General features: G+C 37.4%; 1 protein-coding gene across 7 annotated transcripts in view; it reads right to left on the reverse strand.

Annotated features, from left to right (window-relative positions):
• DCAF6 (DDB1 and CUL4 associated factor 6) overlaps positions 1-14668 on the reverse strand; it is a 75247-nt gene that overhangs the window by 3156 nt on the left and 57423 nt on the right. For 6 of the 7 annotated variants that reach the window (XM_083885101.1, XM_083885100.1, XM_083885106.1 and 3 more), the window contains 4 exons: positions 11129-11170; positions 5616-5754; positions 2529-2685; positions 911-999 (listed from right to left, as the gene is read on the reverse strand). In XM_083885101.1, the coding sequence (XP_083741227.1) occupies positions 911-999; positions 2529-2685; positions 5616-5754; positions 11129-11170 (427 nt within the window). The remainder of the gene's footprint in view (positions 1-910; positions 1000-2528; positions 2686-5615; positions 5755-11128; positions 11171-14668) is intronic. The other variant, XM_083885102.1, reaches the window with a different exon arrangement.

Here is a 14668-nt window from a genome sequence, read left to right on the forward strand (position 1 = left end):
CTTCACTCAGTGCTAAAATAATGGGAAAGGTTCAAAACTCGAAGGTGGATGGTTTGGGGTTTTTTCAAGGGATGTAGGGTGCTGGCTAAGGATTGTGTGTTTCTGTTTGTTTAAAATATATTTAGCATTGCTACAGAGAAATAATTATTAAAAAAAACCCCCAGTCTATTCTATCCATGCTGCTTAAGATATTTCACAAAAAAAAAAAACCAAACCCCAAACTGACCACCCCATGACCAAATCTGTCCTATAATGTTACTTACAGAAAACCATATAACGTTTTGAAACATTGTGTTATGTAAATCACTGAAATATGATTATTCAGCAGTCAGCTGTATGGTCACCCCAGGCCAGTTGCTATATCCAGTTATTGCTCTGAGGGCAACATGAAAACAATGAGTTACATAATTTCACATTGGACTTTTATCTGATTGGGCTTGCAATGCTTGCTTTGTTCCATGAAGTTCCCATGTGCAATCTTAACCTTTAAGTCCATTTTATGCCACTGAATATTTAATAGGATTGATTTTTGTACTCCCTCTTGTTCTGCATATCCTTTTATTTCCTTCAGTTTATTTCCTTCATCTTCCCTTCATTTATTTGTTTAGAGACAGGCACCATGTTCATTTATTAATTCCTGCCAGTTTTCCTTCTGTATCTGAGTGTTCACACTTGCTCCAAATCCTTTCATGTACATAATAGCAGATCATGTTATATAATTTCTAGGAGAGCTGACAAAATGCAAAGTGCCAAGGATATGAAAGTCAGCTGTTCTGAAGGGCAGCTTTTGATCTGTAGCTCATTTGTTGAACATTAAATAACTCTGCTAATTCAATATCAGTAATTTGTACCAAAGGCTTTTATAGAATTAAATGCAACATTATCATGAAAAAGGAGGAGAGGTTCTTACCTCATCTGCAAGTTTTCTGTTAAAGATCTTGGATTCTTCCAGTGGCGACCAAATTTTTATATCATAATCAATACCCGAAGAGGCCAGAACTAGAAATAAGAAACAGTAATTCTAAATTAAATGTGTTATGTGTTTATTGGTATTTTCTGTCCTTAAATGTAAGAAAAATACTTCACTTGAAGCATTTATTTGCAAATGTCAGACCTCATGCTGAACAGAGCTTGTAATTACCAAGTCTCCACATGAGAGTTGCTCCATAGATTATATGGTTTTGAATATATCCATATATATATATATAAAGAAAACAAATGCAAACATCAAGAGCCCCATTTTAAATTTTAAAAAATCACCAGAATATACAAAAGATAGAAGCAAAAAGTAAGAGCAAACCCAGCCACTGCTAATCCATTTCTGCTGGTAAGTATATGCATTAATAACAAAGCTTTAGGATTTGTAAACTCAGGTACATAAGCAGAACCAAGATAACTTCCAATGTAGCTTTGATATTTTCAGTGAATTTCATGTAAATTTATTTTGTATTTAAATATAAAGATGCAACGGATGCTGTTATAAATCCATTATGAAAAATACGAAAAGTTGCAGAACATTCTCTAGATCATTCCACAGAAACCACTGTAGCAATTAAAATTCCACAGAAAGATCTTAGTAGCTGGGAAGCTGAACAAAATTAACTGTTCTAGAAGGAGGATGAGCTCTCTTAATGACACCTTCAGAGTGTGAAAGGGAGACAGTCAAGACAGCCAAGATGACATCAGCAAAGCTACAGGGCACTTTGAAAGGTGCTTCCAAAGGGAGTATCCAAATCAGGACATTTACAAGAACTCAGTTTCAATAAAAAAGTTAAAAGTTCAAGGCTTACCCTATGTAGGACGGTATTCCGTGTTCCCCAAAACTGTCTGAAAACCCCTCAGCCTCTTCTACTATTATTATGACAACTTTACTTGCTAATTTACTAATAGCTGACTCTTACTATACAGCCAGGTAAGCTGTGAAGAAAGAAATAATATAAATATATTCTCTGACTGTGTCAGAGGCTGGAGGATGGTTCAGATTTTCCAGCTACATATGATTCATGTTTCCCCTTCTACTGCTTTGGTCCATCTTTTCTATGAAGGATTTCTTCTAAACACAAATTATTAGGATTCCTATGAATTTTATTAATTCTTCTAATCTGACAATGCCAGTGAGAGGGAGACACACACTTCCACTGCATTTTTTGAAGACAGCCAAGTAGAGACCAGATTCCAATATAATTTCCAAGTATTGCTGGCATTTCAGCAGCCCCATATTTCCCTCATTAGTGTCATAGAAAATGTGTTGAGGGCAGCAAAAAAATCAAGATTCTTCTTATTACATCTGACAGTATTTCTATAAATTCCATGCCAGGAGTAGTTTGATTTCAATAAATTTTTGAGGGGGATTGGAAGAAGGGATTTAGGGGACAAAGGCCATTAGTAAGAGGCAAAATTAAAAGCAATATTATCTGAATAATATGGGGAAACATGAACAACAGCTCATTAATCATTGCATTGCTCTGTTGAGACAGAGTTTAAGACTGAGCTTTAAAACATGCAGAGTGTAAGAGTGCTGCTCTTACTGGGGTCAAAGGGGTGAGGCTGCAGACAGTTCACCACGTGGTTGTCAGCCTCCAGCAGCATGAGGTGCTCAGCAGTGTGGCGGTCCCAGATGAAAATGTGGCCGCAGTCTGAGCCACTCATGACAAAGTTGGATCCCCAAAAGTTGGCTTCCTTTATCTGCAGGAAAAACAAAACTTAGTAAGACCCAGCCAGTGAAAAGCCCATCCAAGAGCACACTAACAGTGCTGCTGAAGGAAAGCTCAGCCCGTGCAAAAATGAGATTTAAGTAATTTTAAAGGAAGTATTTAAAGAAGTGTGATCAGAAAAATAGAAGTTCAGAAAGTTTTAGATTTCCAGACCAAAGTAGCTGCTAAGAGGAAAAAAAAAAAACCACCAGAGAGAGAGGAGTAGAGGCAGACTGAACAGTTTGAAAATAAATACCAGCAGATCTGTCACTTTCTGAAGTCACAGAAATTATACTGGAGACAGGGCTATGCAAAGGAGTTTTCAGGGAGAGTTTGGCTAAGTTAAATTTTGTGACAGGCTAAGCCCTGGGGAGGATTTTCCATTACAGACAAACAGGAGACAAGAGTTTATGAAGCCTTCCTCAGAAATCACTTTTGATTTTACTGATTGTAGGATCTCAAATTAACCATTGCTAAATGATATACATTTGCTATCCTGTGTCCTCTACAGGTGAGAGGTTTGATGGGGTGGCAGAGGGAGAAGGAACATTGGCTTCGACAACAGTCAGAAAATTCAGTCACGAGATGTGAGCTGAGAGCTCCACAATAATCTGGTGTTTGTGATGCAGGAAAAAGCCTGGAAGGTTGAAGTGTAGCCTTGCATGTAGAATTGTTATTCTGAGAGCCAGCAGAACCTCTTACAAACTCTTTTAATCGATATTCAAGGGGCAAGAGAGGTACCTGTGCAGGCAGGAGTTTCCTTCCATTTCCAATGCTGGAAGTTCAGTTTGGCATTTAAGAGTAACTCCAGCATAAGGGACAGAATTTTGAGTTTGAGACTATTTACATAGAATCTTGCTATGAATTATTTTCCAGATAAAGCTCTTAAGAGGGCCTTGCCTGGATCCTTATCTTTTTTTGGGCACTTCCCTCAGAAAATGCCCTGAAGAGAAGGGCAGAGACATTGCCTTGCTCTGTGCTTTGCCTCAGCTACCTTGATACTGATTCATTGGGAAGTTGAACCCTTATGCTGTTAGAAATATGTGCTTCAGTTCCAAAATAAGTATACCCAGTTTTAAATTTCAGGCTTGGTAGATCTTTGTCTATAGAATATGTCCCAATGGCTGCAGTCAATGCAATAGAGTCATCCTAATGTCTAAAAATAAACCAGAGAAGCTGCATTCCTGTAATGAATTAATGTATTAATGTATTAATCTTTCAGCAGCTTTTGTCTTACAGCTCCTTTTAATATATATTTTCATTATCCTGTTACATCTAGATTATCCCCAATGATAAAAAACTTCAAATTTTTTATTTTACTTTTGAATTATAATCTCTTCCTGTTTCCTTTGTATTCTCTTACTCATACTTCTCAATACTCATAAAATCTAATTTTAGCACCACAGAAATGAACAGAACTGAAATTCACATTCAAAAATTTCAGGTTTCAAAAGCTTCTAAAAGTCACTGCTTTAAAAGCAGGACTATAAAAAATGTAAGATTGCCAAATTAAGTTTTCAAAAGTAAGGAAGAACCAGAATTATTCCATTTGCCTGCACAGCCTTAACTCACTATATATACATATACACACACCCATGTATATGTATAGATATGTAAAAATTATATACATCTATATAACAATAGTTTTGTGTAATTGACAACACAACTTTATCCCTGGGCTGCTCAGGTGTGTAGGGAACTAAGCTTTTCTAAGCTGTCTCCTTCATAAATTTGAAAGGGAAATATCATTAGCCCTTGCCTTGCAGGAATGAGGGTATTACTCAAACCAGCAGATTAAAATGAAGTTTACAACCATAGAGACCAACAGGGAAAACAAAATTACATTTTCTTTCATTCTGTGCATTTCTTGCCATAGGTGCTTGTGTGAAACAAAAACAAAAAGACCAACTCACATTCCCGAGAAACCAAACAACAAAATCTGTTAAATAATCTATATAATAACAGCTATGCAGACAGAGACTGAATTAGGACTTAGACGAACTCACAAAAGTATCTTTTAACCACAAAGTGTCTGATTGCCAGGCACCCATTTAAACTAATGGGAGTTTGAGCAATTAAAATCGATTTCTGAAATACAGTGCAAAACTCCTTGTCATTAATCAAAGTTGATTGTTTATGTAGACTGAAATATGTATTTACTGGAGCATTTTTCCCAGTGTAATCAAAGCTATTCACACAAACCCTAGAAAATGGCTTTTGAGGGTGAAGGGACTGCTCCTCACATCAGCTGCAAAATAACACACCAGCTACTTCTGCAAAACACCACCTAGAACTCAGAACTTCACATCTTCAAACTATTGCAAAAACCAAAAGAAGAAATAGCAAGGAAAGCAGCATCTGTTTTTCATGTACTGTTGCTTTACGAACACAATAACTGCATTTTTCTGAAAACACAGCACTTTGTGTGAAAAAGATGAGGCATCCAGTAGCTAAATTATAATTTAATAACTAGCACTAGTTCCTTTTTTTAATTCAGAGATGTCAAGGTTCTTCAAAACTATGGTTTAATCCTCACTTTCCCTTCCAAGCTCTGCAAAGTTAAAGATGAAGTAATAATTTTGAACAGCTTGGAAGGGAAAGTGAAGATTAAATCACAATTTGGAAGGTAGGCCCATTTTATGCCACTTAAGCTGAGCGAGAAAATGAAAAAGAAGAAAAATACCCCAAATTTTAAAGGTTTTCAAGGGGAGAGAGTCTCAAACTCAGGGATGTTTAAATGCCTTTCACAGTGACACGAGTCCCACTAATTTTCATTTTCATTTAGAGCAAATTCTGTGCCTTCCAAGCAAACACAGAAGCCAAAGTGCTTAGAGTGCATGCCCATCTCCTTTTTGGCAAGCCCAGCAGGGGCAGGCACAGTGAGTTAGCCCAGGGAGCCCCCAAAGCAGACAGAGTTGGTACCATGGTCCGCGAGTTGCGGTGGCCTTTATAGACCATCTTTATCAAGGGCCGCCGGATGTTCAGCGTTTCCAGCTCCTCCATCTCCTTCCTCTCCTTCCTCCTCCTGAAGAGCTCCTGGATGCGGGCCACGGCCGATCTCCTGGGAATTGCAGAGAGAGCAGCACTGAGAGCCCCTCCCCAGACACTGCCAGGGGCTCTCAACAACCATCATTAGGCACTTCAACACATTCTCCATCAGTTTGACACAGACATCGACATAATCCCAACTGTAAAATTACAGACTTGAATATTTTTCCATCCTGGTTTACAACAAGAATAGCATGCAAGACAGTGGAATGTCAAGTGATACCAGGTTTTATTCCTCCTTTGTAGAACAAACTTCAGCTGCTGGCAAAATTCACATGCTATTTTATTTTCATCCTCCACCCATATTTAAGTAGCAAAATTCTGAAGTGAAAAAATCTATGCCAGAACAGAAGTTTTTAAATTTTAAAAAGCCATTAAGGATCTAATTTGTCTCTCAGTGTGATTTGATTTTTCCTATGATTTTGTCCAATGTATTTCTCATCATTATTTCTCTATGACAAGACTCAAGATTTAAACAGCTTTTAAAAAGTTCTAAGCAATTCAGTACTAAGGCAAAAGATGATTTGAGATAATTATTGGAGCACCTATCCCATATGATAGCAGTAAGGTTTACAGCTGGAGATTTCCTAAAATAACAGAGGGGAAAAAAGCCAAATTATGTAATTTGTTTTGTGAATATTTAATTCCAGGAACTTATTTTTTTATTAATCTGTGAAAAGACCTTGGTGTCAAATTTTTCCTGTTTAGCTCTTCAGTTTGCAGATCCCCATAGTTCCAGCTATGACCAGACAATCACATCTCAGTTCTTTTTCTTCTGTCATTCCTTGTCATTATTAGCTTTGAGGTCCTGATTCCCCTGAGTCCAAGGGGAATGTCACTCTCAAGAAGAAGCAGGCACAGATTTTAGCTGAATGCAAGGACTGAAACTATTACAGCAATTTATATGATCCTAAAAATTAAATTGACCCAGGAACCTCACTACACTGCTGCCAGAAAGTAACCTGAATTTGTTTTTAAATTATGTTTTCCAGTGTTTTAGTCACTGATTCTGGAGACTCTAGCAACGAGTCTTCTAATCCAGAAAAAAACCCACCAAATCTATCTCATAACTAATTCTCTCAACCAGTGATCTGCTTAGATTTTTGTCCAATTTTTGCCAAAGGAGAAAGTTGCACCAAAAAGTTAAGGTGAAATAAATGTTATGCTACAGCTAAGCAAAGAAGGAAAAGGAATGTAAGTCATTATAGCAAATAAATTTGCATTAAAAACAAATAAACCAACAAACCACACACTGTTTTACTAAGACAGATCACCTAATATAGCTAAGCTTTCAAAATAAATTTTAATGCTTTTTTTTATAGAAACCAAAAGAGCCTTGAAAACACCAGCCAATAGATCCACTTAACAAGTGTGCTATTTATTATAATACACTTCTTACATGTTTCCTAGCAAACAGCACCAGATAAAGTAGACTACGGCTACTTCCTTGGTGACAGTTTTCCATCCTTTTAATCCCTAGGCAATTTCCTGGTTCATCCTTTTTATACCACAGTAAATAAATACACTATATTTTTTAGTTAGTCCTTATAATATGCTGAGTTTCAACTTTAATCCTCAACAGATTTAAGAGGGCCCTTCACAACATCTTCATACAACAGAGCTGAAAAAAAAAGAAGCCTGTGTTCTTTATCTACTGTACTTTAAAGGTCACAGAGTTATTCTCACCAGTTTGCTTCTACAAAAAGGAAAAAGGGTGGGATGCACATGATAGGTTGCATCAAACACTTACAGAAACTTTAAACCGTTATTTGTGCAGATTTGGGTTTTACTTGCTTTTAAAAAAATATGGGTTTCATAATTTTGGTGCATTTATTCACATTAATTAATTAAAGATGTGCAGTGAAGAGGCTGGGAAATTAAACATCATTAGGACTGACAGAGCAGTAGACTTGTCCAGCTGTTTCAGAAGGGTTACTTGCTGGACAGCAGTAACGACTTTTGGGATTAGAAGATGGTATTAAAGTAGCTAACTGGTAAAGCAAAGTAGTTTCTTGCATAATTTTCACCCAAACATCTCTACGAAAATTAATCTCCTCCTCTCCATATACACAGACATTACAAAACCCCTCAATACTACTCAGCAATCAGAATCATGCATTTTTAAATAAGAGCAGAAGCACAGAAGCAACTTTTGGTTAAAACTGTCTTGCAACTAAATGGAGCTCTGAATTTAACCTCCTCATTTGGGGGGCCTTATTTTAAAAGGCAGGAGTGGATTTCTGTTTGGTTGTCTTGTGAAGTCAACATTACCCTCACCAGGGAGAAGGCAGCCAAGCACACACGGCTCTCACAGTCACACTGTGATCAAGCCCTGCAGAAAGCAAGAACATGGCAGAGGCAGGTCTGCTCCAGAAAACAAACATGAGCCCAACTTAGTGACCTTTCAGAACAAAGAACGTTACAGGAAAAAGCCTTCTCTCTGAGAGGTATTACCTACAGATTTTCTATAACTACAGATTTTCTATATACTTTTTAAAATCATACACGTACAAGAAATTTAAAATCTGACACAGCTGCTTTTATTTGTATTTGTGATGAGCAATTCCTGCCTTTGCCAACACAAACACAGATAGCAGCCTCATCACTTGGAGCATCAGTGGGTACAGAAGTGTGCTGTGCAATTTGAACTGCTCTGAGGTTCCGCTTGAGCTGAGCCTGGCTGAGAGCTGCTGTTTCCCTCCCAAACTGCTCTTCCAAGCACAAAATGTCAGACCATAGAATTTTTGCACATTGTGTTGGCACTCCTCAGGCAACCCCATCAATGGGTGCAGTTCTGGGAAGTATTCACAGAGCACTGTTTTTCCCTTATGATCAGCCAGGTTTGAAGTCCTCAGAGTTAATTATTGTAATTAGTTATCAAAAGTCCATTTAAATTAAGCCCAGGATGAATGGAACAAGGATGCAGAAGTGAAGCCATATTTTTTGCTTAAACACAGGTTCAAGATAAGCAAACAAAAAAACCAAACCCACAAAAATCCTGTGATGCAAACTAATCCACAGCTATATATTATAAATGGAGAGAAATGGAAAGTATGTATACACAGAAGTCTTAAAACATATAAGTTGTCACATAGGGCATTTTCTGCATACAAGTTCTGATATGTAATGAAGATTTTTTTTAAAAAAAAAACAAGAATCTGTACAATTTGCACAATTGAAGAACTGGTTTGTTTGTTAAAGGACAATAATGTAGTGGCTGCCATAAAACTCATCTGGTACCTGAGATAACCCTGCTTCTTTCCAAACACCATTATCCCAGACTGATAATGGTCATTCTTCCGAGCTCACGTCTCCCTGCTGCCTTGCTCCATCCCTCTTGTCTCAGCTCTGCACTGAGTATTGAGCTCAGTATTGATTCCTTCAGTGCTGAGGATTTTTGTCGCTTCTCAAGTTTCCAAATGTACTCACACACAGACAAACATGGTCTCCTTTTCATAGTAGACAGCTTTGGGCTGGAAGGGGCCTTAAAGATCATCCCCCAAGCCCCTGCCAGGGGCAGAGGCATCCTCCACAAGCCCTGATTCCTTCTCTTGAGCTCTTTGATGTTAACATTTTATTTTTTATCTGCTCTTGTTGCCATATTCTCCTTTGAACTATTTTCCCTATCCAAAACAATTGCAGAGAACCTAAGGCTTATAACCATTAATTTAGATCTTATTTTTCTCCAGTGCCTTATGGTCATTTGGACAATACTCTCAGGCACATGGTGGGATTCCTGGGGGTGTCCAATTGAGTTGGACTCAGTTGTGGCTCCCTTCCAATTCAGGGCATTCCATGACTCTGACATTATTTGTGTGTGTATCTAAACCATTGCAGAAAACCTTGATCCAGGTCTGTAATTTCTTCATTAAGCCTCTGAAGGAATCCACCTGCCAGCTACCCTGTCCTGCCCAAGAATTCCAAAGGCTTGTCTTAAACACCATATTAAAATAGATTCCTTGACTAAATGCCAACATTTGATTATATTTCTGATACTAATTACTTCCTTTAGGAGCCTCTGAACCTGTGCAAGAGATTTACTGCTGCTGTCAAATTTCAAGCATTAAGACAGCTCAACACCAAAGGCAAAAACATCCTGTCAACAGCACACTGACACTACCCCTAAAGCCCAAGTTATTTCACTGCTGATCATACAAAACCAAATGTTTGCTGTAATGCCCTCCTAGGTCACTTCCCAGCTTTCAAACACAATCAATGTTTAAATTGTTCTCAGTTACAAAACATTTTTAAATTTTCACCTGATGTGCTGCTGAATGATGATGAAAAGCAGAGAAAAACAGGCTGATTAAAAATTCCGTGCTAAATGCATAATTTAGTTTATATTAAATTTATAGCAACAAGAAACTAATATTCCCCTGGGCTGTGCTGAAGAGCTGAAGAACTCCTTGGTAAGCATCCTGAACACAGAAAGAATGCCTATTGTAAAAAATGAAGTACAAACAGCACAGATTCCTGAATCTCTGAGAAAGCCGATGAGTTAAATCCAGGTATTCCAATTACAGCTAAGATGAAAATATAAGACAAAGAAATACAGATCTACACTTTTTTCCTGGAGGCATTTAAAATACAGGACTCAGGCTAAATCTTTTATGGAATCTTGTCCTGCACCTTTGCCTTTGCAGCCACAGGAAGCCAAGATGTTAATTTTTGTCATTATAACGACTTTGGGCCATTTCCCCTCTGGATGGGCTCTGGCTGAAATCACAGCAGAGTTTCTTCCTCTTAGGGCATGTGGCCAAACACAATTATCCAAATTACCTTATATGTTCTTACAACTGCTTCCCTCAAGTATTTCAATGGAGAATATGAGATCAAGTGATTTTTTTCATTTAACTTCATTAAAAGCAATATTGTATAAAATTTAGCATCTATCTTGCTATGTGTGTATTATCCAATATAGCTCTAATAATAATAAGTATGCTTAGTTCCATAACCTTGTTCAGGCAAAAAATATAAATGGATTTTGATCCATGTAGTCATATATTTTTGTCCAGAACTGGATGTTCTCTACTTCCAGACAAAGCAAGTTAGCAGTAGCCCATGCAAATAGAACTCGTTCCTCAGCAGCTCAATTAAAAAAAATGAAAGGTATTTCTTTTCACAAACTACACACTTCTCAAATTCCATTAATTTCTATGGCACACGATAAAAATGTTAATAGATTGTAAAATGTATACACTGCCATTTCTTTTCAATTTCCATGCAACACATGCAGCTAAATATAACTCAAGCAATATGCTCTGTAATTCATAGCATTTGAAGTACAGCAATTCTTAAAATGCCAGTTAGATGTGAAAAACAAGAACCTGATAAATCCAATATATGGCAATAAAAAGGAGGAGGGGAGGAATAAAATAATTAATTACCTCATTATTCTATCACCTATCGCTGTTCCTCTGATATTATATCTAGTAAAGGGAATAACAACTGAAGTCATTCACAAATGCTGGGTACCATGTTTTTCAAAGCTTAGCATCTCTTACAAAATGTGCTCTATGAATTCCAACTGAGAAGGCTCCTTCCCAGTGTATGAGTCAGTATATGAGACTACTTGGATTTCAGCAAAAATAGTATTCAGATTATATAACAGCACACAAAGTTAAGTTATAAAATGCAGCAATTCTTCACAGCAGCTGTATCATCATTTCCATTTTACACTCCCATTTCTTTAGATTTTAACCTACTAGTTGTAGCTTTTTCCAGGCTTAGCCTCCACCCCCAGATCAACTTCAAAGTCCAAACAAAATTCATTCAGTCATTTAAGCAGGAAATCAGCCCTCAGAGAGCTGTTTTGACTAATTTGTGAAAATTAAGATCAATCCATTAAAAACTGCACTCTCTGTGTATGAAGAACATTTTGCATAGATTTTTTTTCCCTCTCACAGATTACAAAGTACAACTTCTGTTGGAACTAAACTTGCTGGACCCAGCAAGTTTTAAAGAAGAAATGCCCTTGCATACGTCCAGACTGAAAGACCTGCACATGTTGTCTTATTTGTCAGAGAAGGCAATTCTTTTTCCTGGCAATTCTCTAAAATGCACAGGAGGATATCTACTCTGGTGAGTATCTAGCTAAACTGCTCTGCTGTACAGAAGAGGTTTAATTTTTTTTTTTTTTTTCATTTTTACATATTCTGTGCATTTCCTTCTCCATTTTGTTAAAAAGAACATGCATTGACTGGCCCAACAACATTGAAAAAAAGAAATAACTGCTCAGCTTCTTTTAGTCACTCGTGAAGACTATTCCTGTAGTGATGCTCAGTGGCTACAGAAATGCTGCTGGAAAAAGTCAGATGTCACATTCTCAATTATTTCTTTTAAAGAATGTCCTTCTGTGTCAAAACTCCTCCTAGCTGACTCCTAGTCAACATGCAGCTGACTTAACCAATCAACCAAAGGATTGTGGTATTTCTACACATTTTGCTGCTACTATTTAAAGTCCTTTTCAAAACATTAATGCAGGTGCAGACTTTGCCCAGTCCTTCCTGATAGCTCAGTTTCACATTAGTTGGTGAGAAATCAGCTCTCCTCATTATGTTTTGAGATTTATAAGCATCCACAATATGAGATTATGTGCCTTGTATCTATTCTTAGATTATTTGAGAAAAAGATCAACCCCTCAGCTTGAAAACATTACAACTTGGAATTGTACCCAAATAATATTCAAACAATGGAAGATTTGTACAATTAGATTTGCAAAATAAACAGTATTTATTTATAAATCTGCAATCTACATACATTTTACTAAAAATAAGGTGAGATGCAGCAGGAAGTTCTCAATTTAGAGCTCTGTTTAACAGAGCTTTCAGAAGGGTATTTCTGCCACTTTTTTTCCTACAGGAAGCTACAGATCATGATTTTGGAGTACAGAATCAGAAATGTGCCCTTCTTTTTCAGTTGAGAAAGCTGTACTTCACAGTGGGAAAATGACTGTGAGATATTTTATCTGAATTTATCTGAATTTCTCCACCTGTAGAGTTTGTGCTCGATGTAAACAAGAGCTATTTGGTTTATAAGAAAACACAGCCTAAAGAAAAAGAAATTGATTGTAGACAAAGCCAGTAATGCTACATATTGGAAAAGGCTATTTAGTCAAACAGTTTTTAGCATTCTGTTTCAGATGGCTACAACAGCGTTTTTTTTATTTTTTGTCCTATAGAAAAAGGAAACTTTTTTTCTTCATTACATAAAATATGTTCACAAAAGGTAGATTATTGCAGGCTAGTCTTTCTTCTTCAGAAAAAACCATAAACAAACAAAACAAAACCCACAAAAGAAAAGACCAAAGCAGCTCTCCCTAAGTACTCTACAGAGAAAAAAAAATCTACTTTATTACTCAGATATTAATGCCATTAATTATCTCAAAAAGATGACACATTGGACAATAAAGTATTAAATAAACTTGAAAAAGTGAGATTTAGTAAAGGAATTGTTAGGTAACACAATTTACTGAGTGAGGAAAGAGAAAAGAAGCCTACAGAAAGCATCCTGGTGGAGTGGAGCCCCAGACTTGCAGACAATTCTGTGCCATGTATTGCTAATGGTCCTTGAGCAGGGGGTGGGAATGGAATCATGCAGCACATTGAGGGTGGAGAACTTTATTAATAGAGAGGGGACTGTAGGGCCTTGAGAGAAAGAAAATCAGCAGCATAAAATTGAATTATACACCTCTGAGCTTCCTTCTGGCGAAAGGGAACACTCATTAGGTGGGAAGGACAAAGTAGGGAAGAGTGCAGGGTGCTGGGCTTGTGTCTGACCACGAGCCCCACTGGAACAGCCACACACAAGAGAGGAGGAGGACACAGCTCCAGCTCATTGTGCTCAGAAAATCCTCTCTAGACCAGGAGTAACAACCACAGGATCACTCCAGCAAAACCCAGACAGTGCAGAGGCTGGGCTACCACATTCAGACAAGAAGTGAAACATGAAGAGGAGACAGAAACCAGCATGACGACAGGAAACCCATGAAATTTTACTGCTAAGAGTGAGAAAAACTTGGCACTCAGTCTAAGGGGGCAAAACCTGAAAATGGACAGGATGAACATCATTCAATGATGAGTACTGGGCGTGAAAAATTATTTCAACCAAAACAGAATGTTAGCGCAGAACAAAATGACCAGTTTTAGTTCATGTATACCCAAGGCAGCAGCAAGGCTTTGAGTTAGCTTACTACTCGTTAAGGGACATGGGGGATTTTATATAAATTTGATCAGTTTGTGAAAGGGATTTTAGGCTATAAGAACTACCATAGTACTACTAGTAGAGAGGACTTCCAGTTCCTTTCACTCTGAGATATAAATACTAAGACGGCTTAGAGCTATTTTTATTGCCTTTAAGATCATCAGTGTCTGCTTTCTTTCTGGAAATCCAAATTCCTTTGAGCATACACAGGATGTCTTACTTTCCCTTAGTATCTCAGAGTGCATTTGGAAACTCCTGAAACCTGAAGAATAGGAGGGAATGTAATGTTCAGCAGTTAAACTGGAAAACTTCACTGCTTGCACACACAGAGAACAAAATCATCTGGTCGGGCATTAAACCTGAGCAATGAAAACCTGCAGGAAATCCTAAACCAACACTGACTACAAAGCAACTTTTTTCAGATTTTATTTGGGGGAAGAATAAGGGAGCAGGGGACTGCATAAAGGATTTTAATTATATCATTCATTTAGTTGAATGATCTTTTCTAGGTGATAAACTGTTAGAGGAAGAAATCTCACTGCACAGAGAGGAAAGAAAGCATGTCAGATAAATTGTAACTTCATTTAAGGATGCCTCCACTAGTGGGAAATGGTAACAGCTGTGTGATACCTGGAAGTGTCATTCTTATCACATTGCTACAGAAACTATTACATCCTAGAGACATGATGCATGAAGAGAAGCTACGAATCCTGCTTGAAAATGGA

This window comes from Zosterops lateralis (genome assembly GCF_965231275.1).
Source record: "Zosterops lateralis genome assembly, chromosome: 2".
NCBI classification, from domain to species: domain Eukaryota; kingdom Metazoa; phylum Chordata; class Aves; order Passeriformes; family Zosteropidae; genus Zosterops; species Zosterops lateralis.